Here is a 15278-nt window from a genome sequence, read left to right on the forward strand (position 1 = left end):
GAACCTGCAACGGCACATATTGGCGCTTTGAATGCGAGAGAGGCCGATAATTAGATACATAACTACTTAACAATATTCATTAAAAATTACAAGAATATTTATAAAAAAATAACAATTTTACTTACACATGAGTTTCAGGGAATAAATTTTTGTTTGTAGCAATTTCTGCTGTGTGTTCTGTTTTGGCAATCCTTTTGAATACTCCAACAGTAGTCGACCATCATGTGAGAATCCCATCTTCCTTGGTACCGATCTTTCATAGTTTTTAAGTCTTGATGAAATCTTTCGCCTTGTTCATCGCTTACAGCACCTAAATTCTTGGGAAATCTATCAAGATGACTGTATAGGAAATGAAGCTTTATGCTCATGTTGCAACCTAGGCACTGGAAATTTTTAAGCATTGTTTCCACTAATCTTTGTAATTGCACGCTTTTTTGTTTCCTCTTTCTCAATTTCAAATTCATAGAGTTGATGAAATTTGGGTCTCTCATTAAAGTTCTAATTTGCGGTCCATCAAATACACCAGCTTTAATTTTTTCATAACTAAGTCGTGGAAATTTTTCACATATGTATTGGAAACAGTCACCTTGTAAATCTAAAGCTTTAACATACTGCTTCATAAGACCTAGTTTGATGTGTAGAGGTGGAAAAATGATATTTTTCTCTGTCGATTAAAGGTTGATTTATAACATTCTGTTCTCCAACATTTAAGGATATTCTAAGAGGCCAATGTTTCTGACTCCAGTGTTGGTTTCTAGCTCGACTATCCCAGAAGCATAGAAAACATAGAAACTTTGTATATCCTCTTTGAAAGCCAAGTAAAAAGTTCACAATTTTAAGATCCACACAGATGATCCAGTTATGGTCTGTATATTTTAATAACTTCAGAACCTTTTTAATGTCCTCATATGTTTCCTTTAAGTGGACTGAATAGTCAATAGGAATTGAGCCATATACATTCCCATTGTGTAGTAAGACACACTTGAGACTTCTTCTTGAAGTGTCGATAAATAAACGCCACTCGTTTGGATGATATTGTACAACACTCATTTCAGTTAGTAAACCTGACACATTGTTACAGTAAACAAATCCACACTCGTGTTTAAAATATTGTACAAGATTACTTTCCCTGCTACGATAAAAAGTTATCTTCGTATCTTGCTCCAGTAAGTTTTTTTTCATTTAATCTTGAAGCTAACAATTCCGATGATTCCTTTGATAGGCCCAAATCTCTTATTAAGTCATTCAATTCTGCTTGAGTAAAACGTTGCAGTCCAGAACTAGATATTAAATTTTCATTGTCTAAGTCAACATCCGGGTCTTGCTCCTCAAGAACATCTGGCATATCCCGATCATGCTCGTTATCAAGTAAAGGAAGTCCTTTATAAATTGGCATGGCTATTTCATTGGAATGAGCAACTGGCCGAATTGCTGAGTCGAGATTTGGATACACACTTTTTTTCTTATTCTTCTTATTATAACCAGAAGTCTGAACTAAACAAAAATAGCAATCATCTATGTGATTTTTCGGTTAATGCCAAATCATTGGAATGTCAAAAGCTGATTTTTGGTGTTTTCCCTTGCTCCACTGTTGTAAATTTTCTACACATGACTTACACACTTTATTTGGAGCCCATGACTTGTCCTGTTCTGCAATTTTTACGTCAAAGTATGCAAAGTACACTTTCTTAATGAAATCAGTGATATTTGTCCTTTGACTGGGAACAGTAAAGCTGCCACAAATGTAGCAGAAGGAATCTACACTATTGACACAATTTCGAGTAGTAGGCATGATGTATTTTCTTCACTGCTGACTAACATGCAATTAACAAGACAAAAAAAACCAGAGACTTTATTGAAACGTATAAGCGCTCATCTTACTTTCACAATCGATTAATGATTAACTGATTTCAATCATTCTTTGTCTGCTATGATGCATATAGCATTCATTTGTTTTAGGCAGTTGTCATCGCCTACTTTTCATCACCTAAATGTATTAGGTCGGTTATCGGCCTCTTTCATTCAAAGTGCCAGTACGTGCCGTTGCAGGTTCTTATGGATTTATTCGTTTACTAACAAGCGAGAGCGGTGAGCGCTCAGATTCTGATCTGCACACCGCTTTGAATAATAGGCTATATCTTCAGGAATTTTTCGAATTTCTTGATAAAAAGTTAGGAACAGATTTTTAAAAGTACATACTTTCAGAAAATAATATTAAAAAATCGATTTTTTTTGATCCTGTAAATAGTACTGCCTCCTTAAAACTATCAAAAACTTACAAATTAGTAAAAAGAAAATGCCATAGAGGAAAAACCTGACGAACTAGAGAAAAATGGGTTTGATATGTGAAATCAGCGCACCCAAATTAGTAAAAAATAAGTGTCAGATCATAATCAGCAGAAAAATATTTTTTTTTTGTTGGCCAGTGTTATTATTAACAGCAAACTAAATAATAATATCAAAGATACAAGGGTTTTTAGAGGAAGCGAAATTGATAGTGAGCACATGTTAGTTGAAAGCAGATTTGAATTCATAAAAAGAACCACATACTTCAAAAGGTAAAAAGATAATGAACCAACATCTAATAAACAGTTTAAAATTCACCTCCTAGAACAGGAGAGTATCCGAAACTTATATAAAAGCAGAATAAGAGATAAAATAAAGCCAACCACAAACAATATTGAAAATTGAAACTGACTAGAAAAATATAAAGGAAACCATACTAAAAGCAGCTGAAGAAAGTTTAGGATACAAATCAAGGAAAAACAAAAAATGGCTCAGAACCAGGAATGATAACTTAAAGGAATTAATCAAAAGGAGAAAACAGGCTTTTAAAATCTATCTGCAGAGTGAAAACACTGCTGACTGTATAGAATATAAGAAAATATGGGCTGAAGTCAGAAAATTTTGTAGTAGTATACACAGAGAAGATTGGAGTAAATATGTTAAATCATTAAAGCAGGATATCACTGGACCACAAAGAATAGGTTTTAAAATTTTCAGGCAATTACAAACAGCAGAAAATGACCAATTAAGAAATAATCTAATTTCCAAAGCAAATTGGATAGAACACTATAAAACATTGTAGAATGAAAAACAAGAAATACAGAACAATGACAAAACTCACAGAATTGAAGATTGATTCTGTACACAGGAATGTACAGAAGAAATAGCAATGGAAGAATTAGAAAAAGAATTTAAAAACTCAAGAAATAGAAAAAGCCCATTCCTGGATGGAATATGTGTTGAGCTCTATATATGCAATATCAACAATATCTGGAAATATCAAAAGATCCCAAAAGAATGGGAAACTGGAGCAGTGATAAATATTCACAAAAAATGTCCCAAGGACAAATGTGGAAATTACAGAAATTATTCTCTTTATAGTTTAGATACTGCATATAGTTTAGATACTGTTTGCAAACATTTTAAAGAACAGACTAATTAAATTTATACAAAATTATTTAGAAGACCAACAGTGTGGTTTTAGAAGAGGGAAAGGATGTACAGATGACTCTTTCACAATGCAACAAATCATAGAAAAAAGAAAAAATTTAATCTGCCCACTTTTCTTCTATTTATTGACTATGAAAAGGCATATGATAACTTGAACAGAAATCTACTCTGGAAAATATTACAAGATGATAAAATACCTCCTCAATTAATTAATGCAATAAATCTATATAGAGAAACAAAAATGTGCATCAAATTTGGATGTAACATTAATCAGAACCTATAACTATAAATAAAGGAGTAAGACAAGGTTGTGGTTTATCTCCAATCTATTCAGCATTTATATAAACAGAATCCTAAAAGAATGGAAAACAACTGTCAAAGATGGAGTTAAACTAACAAATAATATATAGCTAAATACAATACTTTATGCAGATGATCAAGCACTAATTTCAAATTTAAAAGATAAACTCCAAATTGCAACTAGCTATCTAAATGAAATAGCAAAAAATTTTAAAATGAAAATATCTGAAACAAAAACAGAAGCTATGACAATGTGCAGAAACCATTCAAAATGTCAAAATTATGCTCAACAATAAATTAATAGAACAAGTTACAGAATTCAAATACTTAGGAAATATAATCTCGCAATACAATACTGATTCACAATTGGAAGCAAGACTACAAATTTATAATAGAATGAATGGCATAATTAAAAGAAATTTTGGAAAACAAATGACTAAGGAAACTCAATTAAGATTACATAATATGACCTCTAAACCATCTCTCAAATTTGGAAGTGAAACTTGGATTCTAAAACAAAGAAACAAACAAAGACTGGAAACAGCGCAGACGAAGTTTCTAAAATCTCTCCTGAGACTTACTAGGTTAGATAAAAAGAAAAACACAGACATAAGAGAACGATTAGATACAAAAAACATCGTACAAGAAATAGAAGAATATCAGCAAGATTGGCTACACCACATAGAAAGAATGAATAACAATAGGATTTCCAAATTAGCATATAAATATAAACCTACAGGAAGAAGAGACCGTGGACGTCCAAGATCAAGGTGGAAAGATCAACTTCATCTGCAGAGCTGGAACAGGACATAAAAAAGCCTACACCTGAATTGCTCAGACGACGATGATATAGGCATATCCAATTATGACATTTAAGGTTCCAGACCACTGTGTATAGCAAATTTCATCATAAAGCAAATCTTTTTTTTTTTTCTCCCACTTGTGGATGCATGTAATGGTTTAATAACCTTTTTAAGCAGTCACATATGTGCATAACTGGCAGCATACATAAAGCATTTAGTTGCATCAGTTATGCAAATGAAAAATCTAGAATACTTTTTGCAAACAAAAAAAGTAGAAATGTTGAATGGTAACTTGTCTTTACTTTTTTCTGTATATAACAGTCTATAACTCTGTATATAACTCTATAACAGTATTGGTCTAAAATATGCATCCACACTAAATTTAATAATTTTAATCTTAGTATCTGATGCAATAGGTTCACAAGTCGTTTTTCTTCTTTATTGGAAGCAGTATCCTTACTGGTTTTCTCTGCCATTATTAACAACAATGAAATAAATAAATAAAAAAAAATAGTTGATAATATTTGGCCTGTATCTTCACTGCTGCTGGGTAAAGGCCTCTCCCCCTTGTGGAAAGGTTGGGTCTACTTTTCCCATTGTGACCCAGTCCATCTTGGGATACCTATTTGTATGAATGAATGTGTGAAGCCAATCACATACATTCATGCTCAAGGCAGGATATGCCAACCACTTGACCAACCAGGCCAGTAAAATAATAGTTATAAAATGTTTATACTTTGCAACAAAACACAGAGAGATGTAGCAAGCAACAGTGATAATATTTTGAATAAATAAATTGAATCCATGAGCCCTGTGCATCAGTTGAGTCATGGTAGTGTCATGTCATTAAAACCATAATATGAGCAAATATAGCAGTGTATAAATGAGAATTGATCATAAATAAAATTGTTATATGAGCACATCATTATAAAGCTAAGTGTCCTAAGGCAAGGCCTTATGCATGGAGTACAAGAATACCTTGTAAGCGCAGCTAATTGGTTCCAAGAAGCGTCCGCGCTATGCAAAACTGTGTTGTTCGAGGTCTGTTTATGAAAGTTTTCAATTTAATTTGTTTATTACAAAAATTTAGGATAATAAAAATGTTTAAAAATGAAAAAAAAAATTGCTATTTTTATTAACTAAATAACAAATAAAATCCTTTTAAACTGATATAAAAGTTGTAGAAAACAAAACAAACATTGCTTCAATTTTAGCATACAGTAATTTACTTTTTACTAAAGTAGTCTTTTAGTGTTCGTTGACTCATCCTTGTCTTCTTTGTCTCAAGTACTAGATCTCTGTGGCATTTGATGACATTATTGAGACTTTGTCTCACTTTGATGCTTCTTTCCAAATCCGGGTCGGCATTTATGAGAAAGTTGGAAGCTTCGTCGATTTTTCTCACAAAAGTTGAAAGGTCAGCAAAGGAAAATTCTTCATCCCCACTGACATCAGTGGGATCATCTTCGGCTCGTTGTTGTTCTAACTCAGAAACCCTTTTGGATTTCTGGAGTTGGAACAACAATTCAAATGATCTGAATGATGAAAGGGTTTCATCATCCAGATCATTTGAATGAGAATCAATACATTTGTTCACATTGTTACAATCTAAACTTGTAAAACCAAGATCTTTGCCCATCTGCACAATTTCTGTTGAGATTTCCTCTTTCTGTGTTGCAAAGGTAACAAAGTCCTTTGAACAATGCGGCAAGATATTATGCCATACAGCTCTCATGTTGCTTTGAGTCCCCTCTTGCCAAGATTCATAAATATTTTGAATGGCATCTTTTATGCTAAATTTCTTCCAAAATTCACTCAAGTCCAAGAATCTTCTTCTGTTGCAGCTTTAATAGCTTGAGCAAAAGTTCTTCTTAAATAGTAAGCCTTGAAAGTGGAGATAACGCCTTGATCCATCGGCTGCAGAATTGATGTTGTGTTTGGAGGGAAAAAATGAATCTTTACATTTTCATCCAAGTCAGTCAATAGAGTTGGATGGCCTGGCGCATTATCTAATAAAAGCAAAATTTTGAAAGGAATATCATTCTTTTTACAATAGCTTTTAACTTCAGGGCAAAAACAAGTTTTAAATCAGTCTTCGAAAATTGAACAAGTCACCCACGCTTTTTTTATTCGAACGCCAATGAACAGGTAAATTGTTCTTTGTAAAGCCCTTAAGAGCTCTTGGTTTTTCTGCTTTGTACACTAGCAGTAGCTTCAATTTTAAATCACCAGATGCATTACCTCGTAGTAAAAGTGTCAATCAGTCTTTTGACACTTTATACCCAGCTTGTGTTTTTTCCTTCTCTGCTAGAAATGTGCATGATGGCATTCTTTTCCAGAACAAGCCATTCTTGTCAGCGTTAAAAATTTGATCATCTGTGTAGCCTTCCATCTCAATAAGCTCCTTCAATTCATTGGGAAATAATTCTGCAGTTTTAGTGTCAGCACTTGCACTTTCACCTTGGATTCTTACGTTATGGAGTCCCATATGCTTTTTGAAATTGTAGAACCACCTGCGACTTGCTATAAAAGTTTCACTGGTTGTACCTCTTTCATTTTCGCTTTCATTTTCTTTTATTTTGTCATATAGACTTGTTGCTTTTGCCTGGATTATCATTTGACTCAAAGGGATCTTTTTCTAATTACAATCTTCAATCCAGATCATTAGAAGGCATTCCATATTTTCCATTGTAGAAGATCGATTTCTCGTGATCACTTTTGACATATAAGAAGTGGTGTTCATTCCATGTTGTTTAATCTTTTCTTTGCTCTGAATAATTGTTCGTACAGATGACTCATTCATTGAATTCTCACGTGCTATTTTAGCAAATGAAGCGCCATTCTCGTGACATTTTATAATTTCAAGTTTCTTCTCTAATGTCAATCGCTCGTGTTTTTTTGTTATTACTCCAACAGTGTCTTCTTTGTTTTGTCTCTTTTCACTCATACTTAAATAATAAAAAAATATTAAATACTAATATTAATGTAAATAATTAAATACGGCAAGGAAAGAATGTGTTACGTGAGAGCCAATCGAATAACTACTGCATAAATGTGGCTCTCGACTGTCACTTGCGGTGCCCGGGAGTCGCCGGTCAGTGTTGACAATGTTAGTATAATCATAAAAACCGCATTAGCCCAAAACCCGCGTTGTTCAAAACCGCGCTATACAAGGTATTCCTGTATATATATATATTGCTCTGTATAATGTTCCATTTACTCCATATAATTGTAGAGTTATGAAAGCATTTCTCTTATCATCTTTTGTATCTTTTTTCAAAACTAAAAAAAAAAAAATCAGCTAACGCCTTTTTATTCCCGTATATACGGGAGTAGGCGAGGCCATTTAGCCCTATCTAACTTTTGGAGACTGAGTGGGCAGTTCAATCTCCACTGGTACCCAATCAGAGACAGATGGCCCAAGGCTATCACTAATTAAGCGGTACCAGTGAAGAGAGACGGCTCAAATGTGCCGCCATCTCGTGGTCTCTAACCCTAACACAATATATTTAATGTCCGAAAATAATGTGGGTTCTACGGTCGATTTTCTTGAGTTTACAGGACGAAAAACCCGAGTTTCCGGGAGGAAAAACCTGCTTGCCCGTGCCAGAGATCGACTAACTCGGGAACTGGTCGAAAAAAGGCTTAGAAAAATTTCCTCTAGTCGCCGACTAGACTCGAAACCAAGACTTCCTTCGTGCGGCCTAGCGCGGTGGTGTGCAAACGCCACATCCACTGAGCTACACAGGCTCTTTTCAAAACTATAAAACTTAAATACAAGTAGTCCGATGATTGACAGCAGTGGTGCACCCAGAGGGGGGTGGTTATACGAGTTGCCCCACTCCTGAAAATACTTCAGGTGCAGTTTGCTTACACTTGGATAAAGGATTAAACCAAGTATATAATTTCATGGTATCTTTAATTTAAAACTAAGTGATGATCACATCCTATTTCAAATCCTCTGTGCACTATTGTATCCTGAACCAGCATGAAGATAGCATTGATGTCCATGTGGTACTTCTCTAGTTCTGCCATTTTGACTTCTTATGTCAATGATGCCTACTTTCATTTCTGCTGAAAGTCTATTCCATTAGTTGACTTTCCACTTTGCCATGGTTCTTTGAAAAAAAAAGTGGGCATGGTCTTGTTTAACTGGCCAATGCTACTGTGTTTTTTCTATTTTAAATCATTATAGAATACAGTTTGGTTGGCAAGTCCTAAATTTTCCACCCAGCCTAATTTGTTCAGTATCCAGCAGATACTTACTAATGGGGTGCACTGCATGAAGGCGAGGATTAGACGTCAGAAGCTCTAGTCAATATTTTGCATTCTTTAAGGTTATGCGGTCCTTCCAGTTATCTAGCTTTTACCTTAAGTAATCCCTGTGGCTTACCTTTATTCTGTAAATTTCATCAGCTTGTTGCTTATTGAGCAAAAACTGACAGATCCATAGAAAATGTATACTGTGTTACCTATTTATTTATTAAATGCATTCCAGTCTAGTATAATTCAGGTGATCAGTTTACTGTAATATAATATTAATTTAAAATTTTCTGTTAAAATGTGATCAGCATATAAATTCTTCTCTCTTTCCTGTTCCTCTCTGTGTACTATAGCGCAGAGAAAATACAAACTTTTCTCGACTACAGACTGTGATGCGAGAATTGATAGAGTGGAGGAGGCAGCTAATTACTGGAACCCTTACCCAAGATCAGATTCGAGAACTGAAAGGACAGATCACTACAAAAATTGACTGGGGAAACAAGTAAGTAAAACATTTTTCAAAGCTTGAATTGCTAAAGATATTACAAAATTATAAAGATCTTAAAATTATTTTAGATTTTTTTTTTTTTTTTTAAGTTAAATTTAGTTCTAACTTGCCCTGGAAAATACTACTATAAGTGAAAATTATTTCATAAAATAATTGGCACCTCCATTGCAGTCAGTTGTAATAGTGCTCTTTGATTGAGAAGACTGTATGTGTTTTTGTGTGTGGGGGGGGGAATTCTCATGCAACTACCTAGAGATGACATGAAAGCTACACACTAAAGTTTGGAAGAGATTGGGAAAGGAAAATTTGGCATACCTTGATTGATTACATGTGCATCCACAGGCTACCAGCACAAGGGTTTTCATGGATACAGTTCAAGAAAGCTAGGAAATATGTAATATTTTTATGTAATGTGAACCATCCAATTTGGTTTACCTTACTGTAAAAATATAACAAGCTTTTTTTCTTAACACTTCATTATTTAAATATGAACCAGTAACCAGCTTTATCAATGGTGTGCCATATGAAGTTTAAACAGTTATCTTGATTAGTTTCAGATAAGGAACTTCTTCTAAATTAGTCTGTGATTTGTCAGATTTTTGATTTAATCAGCTCTGACATTTTGCTCTTTTACTGTACTTTTAATTGCATCAGTCCAGCTATATCTTGGTTTGCCTCTGGAACTTTTTTATAAACACTGTTTTCTCATCTTTCATATCTAATATAAATATATTAAGATCATCTTAGTATTAATAATGCCAAGTTCTTTTTTGATATATAATATATATATTTTTTTAACATTTTTAACATGGAGCATGTGAGATTGAAGTTCTTCATATGGTGTGGTGTGTGAAATGGACTCTCTCAGTGGATCATGCAAATACATCTATGGTGAATGTTTTAAGAAAGATTGTGATGGTATTTAAGCATCTGGTGACTGAAAGAGGCCCTCCTTCTATATGAGTCTCTGATTCCCTGGAAGTATGATTATAATAATAATAATGGTACTTCAGAAAGATTAGCCAAAAGACTAACTAGTCATATACAAGACAGCATTCAAACCAGATTTAAGTTATTGATTTCAGAGTTGGGTTAGAAATTATTATTATTATTAACATCTGACCTCCATGAAGTCAGAGACTCATTGTAGGAGGTACACACTATTTCACACACAATGCTCATCCAACTGTGCCTTAAACTGACTCAGTGTGTCTACATTCACAACACACTCAGGCAATGCATTCCACACACCAACCTCTCCATGCAAAGAACCTTCTCCTCACTCCTCTGCTCACACCTTCCTTATACAGTTTCCAGCAATGGCCTCTTGTTCTACCCCCCCCCCCCCCCATGAAAAATCTCTTCCGTGTCAACCATAACAACCCTGACTAGCTTACATGTCTCAATCATATCCTCCCCTTTTCCTCTTATTTGCAAGGCTCCAATTCACATTTTCTCAATCTGTCCTCATATTCCACACTCCAAAGACCACTGACCACCTTTGTAAATCTTCTCTGGAACTTTTCCAACATATCCTCATCACCATGAAATAAAGAACTTGATCGAAGATTAAAAACCATAGATATATGAGTTCTTTCTCTGAGAAAAATTAGGAGTGAACAGATGGTATTAATGGTAGAATTACTAAAAATGAAGATGATAGGAAGGAACTTGGCATTGTTAGCATTCAAGGATGCATGAGTAGGGATAATCTGAGGTGATAATGTCATTTAAACAGAATGGAAGAGGAAAGTTTAGCACAACATGTTTAATGCCAAGATTGTAGGGAAAAGACCCAAAGGAAGATAAAGATCTAGGTGGATTGATTCAGGGAAGTGCTTAGAAGACCGAAATGTTGGATATGATAGTATTGGATTACTGACAAGTAATACCGAGTTGGTTCCATAAGTTTCTGACCTGACTAACTTTTAGAGGTGATAGAAAGAAAACAAACTGTGTCACTTTTCAACATAATCTTCCTTTACTTCAGTACACTTTTCACATCTTTGAATTAACATTTCTATGTCCTTGAAAAAATAGTCTGTACTTTTTTCTGCACAATAGCCTAAAACTGCATCTTTCACCTCATTGTCCTCATCTCTTCTTTATGGCATTGCTCAGTTTGTGCAGGAATGAAGCACAGTATTCTACATTCATGGTGGTATTTCTTTCCTGGAAGTCAATCAAGAGAATTCCCTGTCAAGATTGTTGTCATGATCTTCTTGATGGACTGAGTGATCTTGGTTTTTCTTGGCAGTGCTTTGCTTGGTTTGCACCACTCCGTGGATTCCCTATAGGAAAGAGGATCATAATAAAGGACCATGGTTTCATTCCTCTGACAATGGATTCCAGCACTTCTCTCTCTGATTCATTTGGCAATGCTCTAAAAACTTGTGAGAACAGGTCACACGATCACGATGCTCCTTCTGAATTGAAGAGAGAGGTCGGGTCACCCACCTTGCACTGACCTTTGTCATGTGAAGCTTCTCATGGATGATGCAAAAGATGGTTGCTATAGGAAGCCCCAACCTCGCTGATATTTCTTTGAGCCTTCAGCCATCTGTCATTGAGCAGTTCTTTCTCAACAAGAGAGACATTTTCCTCAGTTATCACTTCCACAGGCTGACCATCATGAGGATTGATTATCTTCGATGCTCTCTCCCTAGGCAAAATTTTTCACCTGTTTAGCCTATTCCTTCATGGTGGAATATGAAGGAGAAGCTTCCCCATAAACATCATCCAATAGCTGTTTGATAGCATTTGGAGAAAGCCTTTCTTTGGTGAAAAACCTTTTCAAAGCATATTACTCGATTTTTAACATTATAGCCACTTAGCATGCCATGTGTTAGTCAAACGAGTGCCTCTAACTAGAGGCACTCTAATGAGAGTTGAAACTGGTAGACTAAGCTCCCCATAGGTGGTGCCATCTGTCATACATGCTGTTTTAAAATTGTCGCAAATTTTGTATGTCAGGCCAGAAGCTTTTGGAACCTATCTTGTAGTCTACTTTGAAGAAAAACTGTTGATAGGAGATTAGTAATAATGCAAACTTAATTATGTTGTACTGTCATAGTGGCATGTACACTCCTTGAGGGTACATATCAAGATGTTGATGATGATACGTCCTGATTTTTTTTTTTTTTTTTTTTTTTTTTTTTTTTTTTTTTTTGGAAAAGCTTGTGCTTTTATCTTTAAATGATAATATTGTGGTCTTTTACCAGTGGGATGCAGTGGCCTTTTTTTAACACTAACAGCTGCTGGCATTGTGGCATTACTAGTATCGCCATTCCATTTTTATACCATGATATTTTTCACCCTGCTCTTGGCTTCCCTGCTCCAGCAATCTCAAGATATTTTAATTGAGAGTGCAAAAAAGACAACATTCAAGATCCTTTTAAAACCTAATTTCTCAAAATTTCTAGATATTATTTTTGAAATTTAATGCTTTTAAATTGTGATCTTTCCTGTTTTCCTTCAATTTCCATTCAATTTGTCTTAAGATATTCTACCAAACACCTTTTATAAATCAAACTGTAATTTTATGGTGTAAATAAGATTGTTCTGAGTGATACACAGTCTGTATTTAAGTTGTAAGTCCAATTAACAAAGGAGATACAGGAAGATGATTTGATGTAAAATCAGCTGTGAAACAAGGATGCACACTATCTCCACTATTATTCATTATCTATTTGGATTAAATTATGAAGGAAAGTGGTAGTAAACCTGATAGCAAAATCGGATATATTAATCTCAACTCTTTACTTTATGTAGATGTTATACTCTTAATCCAGTACAAGTTTACAGGATTCTTTAATAACTACTATAACAAATATGGTATAAAAGCCAGTAATAAAAATACCTACACTATGAAAATAATCAGGAAGATAGAAATTTCAACTGTAATCTGAATTGAGAATCTATAAAATAAGCAAAGAAGTTCAGCTATTTCGGCAAAATTTTTAAATAAGATGGCAAAATTAAATATGGGAATAGACATGGAATTAGCAAAACTGTTATAGTGGCACACTGAATAAATTTATATGGAATAAGAGAGAAATTATATTCTCTTATTCCATATTTTGTATAATGCTAGTGGCACACTGAATAAATTTATATGGAATAAGAGAGAAATTATATTCTCTTATTCCATATTTTGTATAATGCTAGTATTTGTCCATGGTATACAGAGTGACTTATTAACTTTTTTTCTTTTCAGTTAATAACAGAGATTCGGATCCAGGATATTATTATAAAAATAAGTAAACTTAAGAATTAAAGAGATTGATGAGAGAAAGTAAATTCAAAATTAATATCTTTATTTACAAATATTCTTGCCACTTTATATATTGAATGGGTGAACGGTATGTGTGTAAAAAAAAACAGTATAATGCAGAATTATACATATACTGTATAATTCTGCATTATAAATTTTTATTTTATTTAATTCATACATTAGCAAGGTCATAAGAGGAGATGACCTTGCTAATGCTTCTGCCTTGGTATCTCCACTTGGGCCTGGCTCCCACTGAAGAGACCTCAATAAATGTCGAAACTAGTCTGGGTAGTGGCCCTTCCCTTAATGCATAACATTATACATATCCGCAAGGAGATGTGTTTTGCATTATGGGAGATACTGAGATAGGACTGTTGGTATCTTGCTCCACCTTTGCAAGGCGTCGCCTGGTGTTGTACCACTTTACCCCAGTCCTGAAGATATTTTCAGGCGCAAACTTTATTTGCACACACTTGGATAAAGGATTAAACTAAATTTATTATAGAAAGAAGTTGGAGTTTTTGCTAGTTGTTAGAGAAGGCAGCTGACATAGGAAAAAAAAAAAAAGAAGAAAAGCTGGTCATTGTTGGAGATTTAAAGAGTAGACTGTGTAAGGAGAAAAGCTTTTTTTTTATTTCTTTATTTTATTTAATCTTATTTTATTTTTTTTTTTTTTACATAATCTGGAAAATCTACTTTAGAAACCAATCATTGAACTTTATGGATCCATTTCTATCCTCCAGTAAGTAGGACAGTAATTGTAGCTGAGAGATGAAATTCATCTCCCACTGAAATCCATTTACAAACATTGATGTCCATGGTGGAATTTGAACCTGTAGCCTGTTGATGGGAGAGTGGAAACATCATCTCCACTCAGCCATATAGGCTACAGGTTCAAATTCCACCATGGACATCAATGTTTGTGTATGGATTTCAGTGGGAGATGAATTTCATCTCTCAGCTACTGATTCTGCAAGTTTTTTATAGAATGAATCATTATGCCAACAGCCAGTAAGCTGAGAGGCTTTGTTCTTGGGTTACATTCATTTTTGTAATATCTTGTTTTAGTAGTTTCACTGTTTCTTCTTCAACTGAAATAGTGGATTTTAAGGAGCAAAGAATTGGCATTAAATTTTGTTTCATTCTATAAAAAACTTGCAGAATCCTACTAAATGCTTAAGGAAGCATTTGGGGATAATGCTAAAAGGCTGAGGAAAAGTATCAAGTTTACAGCAATGTCAAGTTAATGTTGATTGTTCTTTTGGCATCTAAGGCATTGTCCACAAGTAATCCCCCCCCCCCCTTCTCCCAAAGTCACACTGTCAATGGCAAGTTGTACTGTGAGGGTTTTGAAGTGACTGAGAAGAGCATTCAGTGCAGATATCCAGACAAGTGGAAGAACAACAACTGAACCCACACATCACTCATTGTTCAACAGTTCCTGGCTTCCAAAAACATGATCCCACCCATTTGCCTGATCTCACCCATCCAAGTTTTTCCTGTTTCCCAAGATGAAATTCTGGCTGGAAGGGCATTGTTTTTGATATGAGTTCAGGGGATCCAGGCAGAATTGTAGGAGGTGTCAACATAGTCACATTTGAGGACTTCCAGGATGTATGGAATCATGGAAAAACTGGAAGTCACTCTATATATGCCTAAGGGGACTGCTTTGAAG

At 34.5% G+C, this 15278-nt stretch overlaps 1 protein-coding gene across 2 annotated transcripts in view; it reads left to right on the forward strand.

Moving 5' to 3' along the window:
* The window catches only part of spg (dedicator of cytokinesis spg), an 869351-nt gene that overhangs the window by 118377 nt on the left and 735696 nt on the right, over positions 1 to 15278 (forward strand). For both annotated transcript variants that reach the window (XM_090390789.1, XM_090390790.1), the window contains one exon: positions 9176 to 9324. In XM_090390789.1, coding sequence (XP_090246915.1) covers positions 9176 to 9324 — 149 coding nt within the window. The remainder of the gene's footprint in view (positions 1 to 9175; positions 9325 to 15278) is intronic.

Source organism: Typopeltis vanoorti, chromosome 3, assembly GCF_054136105.1.
Source record: "Typopeltis vanoorti isolate ZY-2024b chromosome 3, IOZ_Tvanoo_1.0, whole genome shotgun sequence".
NCBI classification, from domain to species: Eukaryota; Metazoa; Arthropoda; class Arachnida; order Uropygi; family Thelyphonidae; genus Typopeltis; species Typopeltis vanoorti.